This window comes from Juglans microcarpa x Juglans regia, chromosome 4S, assembly GCF_004785595.1.
Source record: "Juglans microcarpa x Juglans regia isolate MS1-56 chromosome 4S, Jm3101_v1.0, whole genome shotgun sequence".
In the NCBI taxonomy this organism is placed as follows: Eukaryota; Viridiplantae; Streptophyta; class Magnoliopsida; order Fagales; family Juglandaceae; genus Juglans; species Juglans microcarpa x Juglans regia.
In genome coordinates this window covers 8,346,554-8,356,000 of record NC_054601.1, presented here as the reverse complement: position 1 = coordinate 8,356,000, position 9,447 = coordinate 8,346,554, and the positions used below count along the sequence as shown (strand labels likewise).

Genomic DNA, 9,447 nt, shown 5'->3' with positions numbered 1-9,447 from the left:
ACTTTTTAATGAAGTATCATAATTATGGTAAAAGAATTGTACGTATATATATCCCGCCCTATATCTGAGTTTGCTCTACAACTAAAAGGGATGACAAATCACTCATATAAAGGAAAAATTATTCCAAAAATTAGAAAGGGTCAAGTCACAAGCGTCGCCCCAAACTCTCCTAAAGGAGCCACACCACTGTTTTTTAATTTTTTATATTATAAAATAATTATAAAAATTATAAATATATTATAAAAAATTCTATTTATTATCCTGCCCAAAATGGGATGACACAGCCACCATATAAAGGGAAAATTATTTCAAAAATTGGAAAGGGTCAAGACACAAGCGTCGCCCGCTCAACTCTCGGCCTCAAGGTGCCTCACCACCGTTTATTAGGGAGGGGCACTGCCCTCCACCTTCCACATCTGCCGGGAGGCCGGGGGACCCCACGACCCCTGCTTGGATATATGTTGAGGCTTTCTCGTGTGGGAGGGGCAACCCTTCTCCATATATCCTTCATATATATAAATAATATTTGATTTTTTTTAATTACGTAAGAGAGTGCCAGAAAAACAACAAAAAAATGACGTAAGAGGCTGCTGAAAATTCCTTCGTGGGGGGTGGTTGTGGGCAATAATATTATACGATCATGTATGCATAATAGATAATTCAATATTGGAATTAAGATGATGATCGTGTGGGGAGTTTCGTCGATGGCGATGGGAGCGTGGACTTTTTGGACTTTCAACAATATCCTCGTATATCATTCCGAAAATTAAAATGTCTTTTTTTTTTTTTTTTTGTGTATTTGTTATGGTAGATCTTGTTGCTTGTATTACATGCTTCGCTTTTATTTGTTGAAAGGGTTGGATATTCGTAGGGTGACAGGAATAATTCGCAGTAAATTCTAAATCTTAGGTCGTCACGGCATCTTGTATGATGGAATACATGAATGATAGAATGTTGATGTGCCGTGTCTCTCACTAATGGGGGTAATGATATATTTTTTTAACAAGAGGGACGCACTCTTACTTTTATTGTTAATTCTTTTTTATGACGGATAAATATTTTTTATAAAGAAAAAAAGAGTTTTAAAAATTATATAAAGAGTAATATTAAATACAGTTTTAGAGTATGTAAATTTCACTTACTCCCTTCAAAAAAGTAGAACTCACCATAAAAAATAATTATGGAGTAATGCTACTCATCAGAAATGAAGAATTATGAGTTCTAGAGAACCATAATTTATGGCTTTTAAATTTTGTTGGAATCAAAGACATTTTAAGAATTTTTTAAATTTCATTTTTATTTATTTATTTTTTAAATTTTGATAATTTTTCTAAAAATGGTTCGCCCTTAGAGGCTTGCCTCTATCATATAGAGAGAATCCAAAGAGGCCACTTCATTGATTCACACGACTGTATAAATGAAAATGAGTTGTACAGGTAGGTATTTTATGCATTACTCTTCTCATAAATTATTGTAAGGGAATCCTGGGGTCCAATGTATTGGTCGTTTTTGTACGTTAATCATACATTGTTATCGGACCAGATTACAGAATCGTGAAGATTGCAGTAATTAAAACGGAAAACACATGCACGCGCGGCCAGAAAGAGGAAAACAAAGTTCAGATTATTCTCTCTGGACTCGGTATTGTCGGAGTCGGATATGGCTCCGTTTTTCTCTTTTTTACTGACAGACAATCGCCCGCCCGAATATCTGGAATCTTAGAAGATCAATCCAAACCAACAGAAACGCTTAAAAACGGCATTTTTTTTTTTTATCCCTTCCTGTTCATTAATCGTTGTCTTGACAATCTTAAGCAGCTTAGGAAACAAAGGCAAGGAAAAGAACCTGAAAGTGTTGAAAACAAATGGAGGAAAAGAAATGCTACAGTTCTCACGTCGTGGTTCTTCCGTTTCCTGGACAAGGCCATATAAATCCAATGCTCCAATTTTCTAAACGTTTGGCCTCTAAAGGGATCAAAATCACGGTATCCACGACACTTTCTAGCGTCAAGTCCTTGCAATCTCGAGCTGAGTCAATTACACTAGAATCAATATATGATGACAACACTGAAGGAGGGATCACAGGACCAGCAGCGTTGATGGGGTTCCTCGAGAAGTTTGAAGTTGTTGGCGCACGTTGCTTAGGAGAACTCTTGAAGAAGCTAGAGAATTCTGAGTGCCCTGTGAAGGGACTGGTTTATGATGCTAATTTACCGTGGGCTCTGAACATAGCTAAGCAACTGGGTGTTGTCAGTGCTGCATTTTTCACTCAATCATGTGCTGCAATTGCCTGCTACTACCCCTTGTACGTGGAGATGTGTGGCAAACCACTATCGGTGCCTGCCTTTTCAATGCCTGGATTGCGACAGCCTGCACTTCCAAACCCTGCATCCTTTGGTTCGGAGACAGAACACTTTCCCCCCTTAATCAAACACATATTAAACCAATTCAGCAACATTGAGAAGGCCGATTGGATCCTGTTTAACTCATTCTATAAGTTGGAAGAGGAGGTGAACTTAGGTTTTTTTTTTTGCATTATATCTGTTCTTTTTTTCTATTATCAATTTCTTTTTCCTTTGGTTGTTCAATCTTTATGATTATTGCTATCACTTTTGTGAATTGGCACGACACAAGTTGAACCAAACATAGTAAGTAAACTTACTAGAGATTCATATATGGAAGTGGAAATAATGACACCAAGCATTAATCCGTGTTGCTGGCCAACCCTATCCTGTGTTTGTTTGCATTAAAAAAATGTGTAGGCATGTCGATATGTTTTATGGGTATGATATAGGTGTTATAATGGATGTAATGTATAGTACTGGTACATGGGGATATCGACAAAATAGAGAAAATTTCTCTGATTTAATTGCAGGCTCAAGTTTGAAAAGTTATAAAAAATTTGATTCTGCCCAAAATTTGAACTGTTTGCATATATAGCTAAGTTTTACATTCTCAGGTCATTTTCAATAGAGTAATGCTAGGGATTATTCCAAATGCTCAAATTTTACGAAAGTTGTTTTTGTAAAAAAGTGGTTCCACCATGAAAAAATGAGTTTTTTCACACTTTTTTTTGTAATGGAGCGACTTTTTTTTATAAAATATACATATGCAAAATTTATATATTTGAAATTTGTATATATCATTATTCTTGTCAACATTTAATCATACAATGGGTGACAAAGGTAAATGTGGCTAAGATGTAGGTTCTAAAGTGGATGACCAATCTCTACTCTACAGTTAGAACTATCGGACCAACTTTGCCATCTGTTTACCTCGACAAGAGGCTGGAAGATGACAAAGATTACGGTTTCAATCTCTATAAGCCAATCAGCGAGACATGCATGCAATGGCTAAACTCAAAGGAACCTGGTTCAGTGGTATATGTTTCATTTGGCAGTGCTGCAGCTTTGAGTGCTCCACAAATGACAGAAATGGCGCACGCCCTGAGACAAACCAGCAGCAACTTCTTGTGGGTGGTGAAGGCAACCGAAGAGAGCAATCTCCCCAACAAATTTGTGGAGGAGACGTCAGGGAAAGGATTGGTCGTGGCATGGAGCCCGCAGCTGGAGGTGCTGGCCCATCAAGCCATCGGATGCTTCATAACACATTGTGGATGGAACTCGACGGTGGAAGGAGTAAGCTTGGGAGTGCCAATGGTGGGAATGCCACAGTTTCTAGACCAAATGACGAATGCGTATTTACTGGAGAAAGTTTGGGAAGTGGGAGTTCAGCCAAAAGTAGACGAAAAAGGTCTTGCTAGTGGGGAAGAAATCGAGAGATGCATCAGCCAAGTCATGCAGGCCGGAGAAAGAGGGCAGGAGTTTAAGAAGAGAGCCATGCAGTGGAAACAGTTTGCAAAGGAGGCAGTGAATGAGGGTGGAAGTTCAGATAAGTGTATAGATGAGATTATTGCTCAACTAGTCTGCACCTAAAATTTTGTCTAGTTTTGGGAATGGGCTTCCAACTACTGTAAGAACTAAGAAGAAACCTCAACAACGGTTATTTCTTCCTAAAACTGCAGCAAATTCCTTCGTTGATTCTCGATTTGCAATGATGTTGTTTTGTTTTCTATACTTTTTTACATCATTGCGATTTATTAATAAAAAATTATATTTTTAAATCGATGTGCAGAGTACAGTTAGATTGTATTTGTATATTGAATTGAATTGATCAGTTGATTTGAGTTGAATTTTTTTATAAATAATAGTAAATTGAGATTGTGCAAAGAGTTATGTGAATGTTAAGATGTGTTTAAATATTAAGATAAATTTAAATATATTTATAAGAAATTAAAAAAGATCATAGATCCCACGTGTAAAGAGGTGTTCAGTTGAAATGAATTTAATAATTTAAAAATTAAGTGTTTGGATGTTAGAAAAAGTCTAAATTTGAATCAAACTCGACTCGGTTAAGGAATCAAACGCAACTTAAATAGCTTATATTGCATAATTTAATTTAAAAAATAAATCTTAAAATTTAAATATTACTAATCAAATTTTAATAAAATAATTTCTTATTAATTAAGAGGAAATAATAGATATTTGAAATGTTTCTGCTCATGGAACTGTGCCCCTCTTCTTGCATTAATTTATGATTCAACGAAACATTTTGCGTGTTTCGAATCCATGTATATAACATACGATCGATCAAGAAAAATGTGGGGTACGGACAATGTCACTTATTTTTACTATTTTTCTTTTTTTACAATTCTTTTGACAACTCTAATAAAATAAAAGATAACTATATATACAAAATCTAAAATTTAACTCAGATGAAGAATTTAAGAATTCAAAAACGAAATTAATAATTTTGATGAAGTATGTTATAAAATGAGTTATTATATAATTCTATCCACATTATTATTTGTAAATATTATTATATATAATATTCGAGTAATATTAGATATAGTTATGGGTTCTGCAAGCGTCACGATTCTTTTTGAATAAGAATGAGGTCCACTACTAAAAAATTAATTTTTATAGATGAGTTCTATATTTACTCATTTTTATAAATAAAAAAAGTACACGACATTGGAATAGTCTATGACAGTAAATATTATTTCTCATTTATAGAACATTAAAAATTTAGTAAAAATCATAAAGCCAAAATGATCATTTTGAAAGTAAATGTCTAAGTTTTACATAATTGACATTCACTTCATCAAATATTATAGAGTAATGTTACATTTAGTCATAATTTTATATATAAGACTCATTTTGTCATTTTTTTAAAAATTCAAATTTCATAACTTTCAATATATCAATAGTTGAAACGTGGAAAAATAAATTTTTTGTAAATCTTTTTAAGTACAAATAGCATTTTTCAATATTAACTCATTTCATCTCTCATTTTAAGTCTTAAATCTAAACTAGGTTTTTAGAAAATCTTGATCCTTCTTTTCTTTATTATTTCAATATGTAAGGATATTATCTTATTGTATTTATTTATATATTCTTTGCACAAGACTTTGGTATAAGAGAAATGTTTTAACCACAAAGAGATTTCATAAAAATAAATTTACAACTAACGTAGTTTGATGTGGTATGTTAGATTATAAAATAGATATAACTTATCATATGAAATCATGTCAGTTTGTGAACTTATTTTTATGAAATTTTTTTATGGTAATAACACTTCTATTCGTCCAATAGATAAAATTGCTATCATCAACAATTTTTGGATATTATATTTTTAAATAGAATATCATGTCATGACAATTGATCATCACAGGCTTTGGGCCAACAAGAACAAAATGAAATTAAGGCTGAATGTTATGAAAAATGATATTTGTTGTAACAAAATTCTAGCAACTGGACTAATTTGATTTTTTTTAAAAAAAGAAAGTTAAAGGTTTATTTAAAAAATATAGAGATTGTCTTTGCAAACATAAGTATGGTTTTTATATTAATTAAATGCAAACTCAATATCCAAATTTTTCCGTTTTACAAATTGATGCGTAGATTTTTAATTTTTAATTTTTACAGAATTAATATATAAACTTTAAAAAAATTTGTAATTAGTTGAAAACTTTATCAATTTTTTTAATAAGAGATTAATGTAATTAATTAATTTTGATTTTCTTAGAATTTAAATATTAATTTTATAAAAGTTGAAAATCTAGATTTTAATTTGTAAAAATACACACACACACACACATATATATAAAATCCGGGCACAATTAAACTTTTTTATTTTTTATTTACCTCTGGCATGAATTTGAATTTTAAATTCTTAGTCGTTGCCTCAACGGTAACAAAGAGCGGCTCTCGCCTACTCCCCGAGTCTTGTGTTTATTTCTCATTTTGGATTCATACCATCTTGCACACGACTAGCCATTTGAAAGAGAAACGGGAGAGAAAATGGAGGGAGTAGGAGGGGTAAGGACTGTAGTGTCTGCCATGGATGCATAACAGAAGCTAGAGAAGGTAGGAGAAGGGACGTACGGGAAGGTGTACAGGGCGAACGAGAAGGCGACCGGGAATATCGTGGCCCTGAAGAAGACTCGCCTCCACGAGGACGAGGAAGGCGTCCCTCCCACTACTCTCCGCGAGATTTCCATCCTCCGCATGCTCTCCCGCGATCCCCATGTCGCCAGGTATACTCTGTTTGTTTCTCCATTTTTTGACAATCCCGCTTCTCGGTTCCCTTTCAATCAATTCTTAATATATGGTTAATGTTAACTTTTTAAGTCCTGAGTTTTATTTCTGTGGTTCGTAAAATTGTTTATTATGATGGGGTTTCTAGCTGGTATCTAGCTTTTCATTTCCATGGAGATTTGATTGTTTTTAGGGGGTTTATTTCGTCAGTTAATTCTTTGGCTTGCAACTTCTTTGTTGCTGTGATTTGATCCTCTCTTCTTTGGGTTGTGTTTCCAAAATAGTTGTACCTGTTTCGTGTTGGTTTTCTAAAGTCGATCTTCTTTCTTGAGCATGGTCCTTGTAGCTTTTTACTCTTTTGTGCAAATATGTATAGACTTTTCCTCTTCCAATCTTATGTATCTTGAGCTTATTGTCTGTTTATTGATTTGTAATGGGTGTAGTCTAGAATTAGATTTATTTTTCTTATGCTATACAGGATCGGGTTCTTTCCAAATTACATTTTTTTTTTTTAATCTCTCTTCCATTTCTTTCTATTGCTTAAGAGGTCTTAGTTTTTGTTGAATGGAGGGGCGCCCACGTGGGGCTGACCCCCTCATCTCCTGTATATAACTTCCCTCAATTGTTTTTTAGAATTATCTAAAATACATAAAAGTATTCTCTCTTTTTGTTTTTTCTTGATAAGATATTTAGATTGTGAATTTATTAAGTATTACTCTAGTTTTATGTACTATTTATCAATCTGGAGAAACTTGTGTAGCAACTTTATAAGCTGAGGTTGATGTATTTTTCTGTTGTGTTTTCTTACATTGGTATCAGAACTTTTATAACTGCTTTCGGTTTATATATATTTTTTTCTTGCATATGCTTGAAATCTAGGTGCCATTTTTGTTGTCTTCTATTTTTTTTAAATTCCAGAAAAATTGTTTTATGAGTGCGTAGAGGTGTTGCTGAGTTTTTTTATTTTTTAAACCAATTTGGGACACCATGCGAGCACCACCGCAAGGTGCGGCACGCACCAACACAGTGGTGCTGTGGGCACCAACGCTGTGGACAGCACCATCGGGAGGTGCTACGCGCACCGTGGTGGCGCTGTAAGCACCGCTGAGGTGCTGTGCACACCAGTACCAATGTTGTGCCCACCAAGAAGGTGGTGCGAGTGTGGCGGCTTGTGGTGGTCTCTATCGGCGGCTGCATTTGCTAGTGCGTTAAGGCTACTGTTTTCACATAAACAGTAGCCATCTAGAGAAAGAAGATGACTTCTAAGTCATTTGGGTTTGGTTGGGCCCTTCGGCCCATTAGTTTTTTAAAAGAAAAAAAACAATGGGCTTGGGTCGAATAGGCCATTCTGTTAAAAAAAAAAAAAAATCAAAAGTCTATTTTTTACAGAACAACATTGTTTAAGCCCATTTTTTTTAACACAAATAAAAGGGGACAAAAAAGTGGCACACTTGGGTTTTGAAACCTGAACCACCTACAAATCCAAGGAGCGGGGCACACTAATGGGCTGCGAGTTTCCTTTGGTTTCGGTGTGGATTTTAAATGAATTTATTATACATTTATTTTCTTTTATAAAAAAAGAATTGCATGATCTTTTATTACATGTGATCTTTTATTTAATATTTTAGATTAAATGTGATTACAAGTGAATATATGGTTATATTCATGATTTTTTTTCCTAATTCCATAATTTTATATTACATGTAATCTTTTATTTAATATTTTAGATTAAATGTGATTACATGTATGTGTGAATTGAACACGTGGATATGTAATTATTTTATCATCCATGAATGCTAGGCTTGAATGTTTAGACATTAGTCTTCATTTCTTTTAATGATGAAATAGAAAAATTTCCACTAAGTAGTCTTAGTTAGAATTGTCAGTGTAAATGATAGGCTGAAAGAATTGCAGTGACCCTAGTAAAAACTGTAAATGCACTGTATAGCCAAAAGACCATGGTGGCCCCAGTAAGAACTGTAAATGCACTGATGGAACAAGAAAAATGGACTGTAATGGTCTTATATGAACTATCTTTGTAGACTGGCCCAACAGGTTACTATGGTTGGAGTAGCTGTCCTTCTAGACTAGCCTAAAAGGTTATTGCAATTTTAGTAAGATCTATCTTTACGCGTGACTAGGTAGGTGACTACTTAAGATAGTTGTAGTATGGTTGAGATTTATGGTGAATAATTCTCCCATATTTGTTTTAAATTTGCGCGGGAATTAGATTAGAAATTTAATAATTGGATATTGTGGCGCAAGAGATGATTCTGAAGCCTAGCTATTTTTCGATCTTGCGACATGTCTAAATTGTTCTTTTTCTAGCTTGGATGGACGCGGCTGAGTGTGTGTGTGTGTAATATCCATTCTTAGCGTGTTGTAGTGAAATGATATCCAAAAGTATAGTTGCCGATTTAAATAAATGGGAGAAATTGGATGAAGAGAACTACGACATTTGGTATCACAAGATCCAATATGTCTTAGATGAGCTAGAGAGGTATTAGAGACCTTATCTCACTCCCTTACTGGGCTCGGGGAAGAGGACTCAGAACAACACAAGATAGATCATCTAGCCTATACTCAATGAGCTAAGAAAAATCGTTGTGTGTGCATTATCATGTTAAGTAGGATGCACAATGATCTAATGTGTGAGTTCGAAACCTACGACACTACCCAAAGCATGTAGCAAGCTATGAAGATGAAGTTTGGGAGAACTTCAGCCAATAGGTTGCGTGGATTAACTATGAGGTTTGACTCATATAAAATGCGCTTTGACCACACGATGAAGCAGCATCTAAGGGCTATGTCGAACATGATCCGCGAGCTTAAGTCGGCAGGAAACAACC

At 34.4% G+C, this 9,447-nt stretch overlaps 1 protein-coding gene and 1 pseudogene across 1 annotated transcript; both read left to right on the top strand.

Moving 5' to 3' along the window:
* The first annotated feature begins 1,777 nt into the window (after positions 1-1,777).
* Positions 1,778-4,115, top strand: LOC121262301 (UDP-glycosyltransferase 74E2-like). The gene is made up of 2 exons (XM_041164707.1): positions 1,778-2,509; positions 3,206-4,115. The coding sequence occupies exons 1-2, from the start codon at positions 1,865-1,867 to the stop codon at positions 3,932-3,934; spliced, it is 1,374 nt and encodes a 457-aa protein (XP_041020641.1). The 5' UTR covers positions 1,778-1,864; the 3' UTR covers positions 3,935-4,115.
* A 2,276-nt stretch (positions 4,116-6,391) lies between these two features.
* Positions 6,392-9,447, top strand: part of LOC121262244 — a 37,403-nt pseudogene continuing 34,347 nt past the window's right edge.

Coding starts and splice junctions, on each gene's coding strand:
- LOC121262301 (XM_041164707.1), top strand. CDS start 1,865: ATGGAGGAAAAGAAATGCTACAGTTCTCACGTCGTGGTTCTTCCGTTT. Junction 2,510..3,205: donor TCTATAAGTTGGAAGAGGAG/GTGAACTTAGGT, acceptor GCTAAGATGTAG/GTTCTAAAGTGGATGACCAA.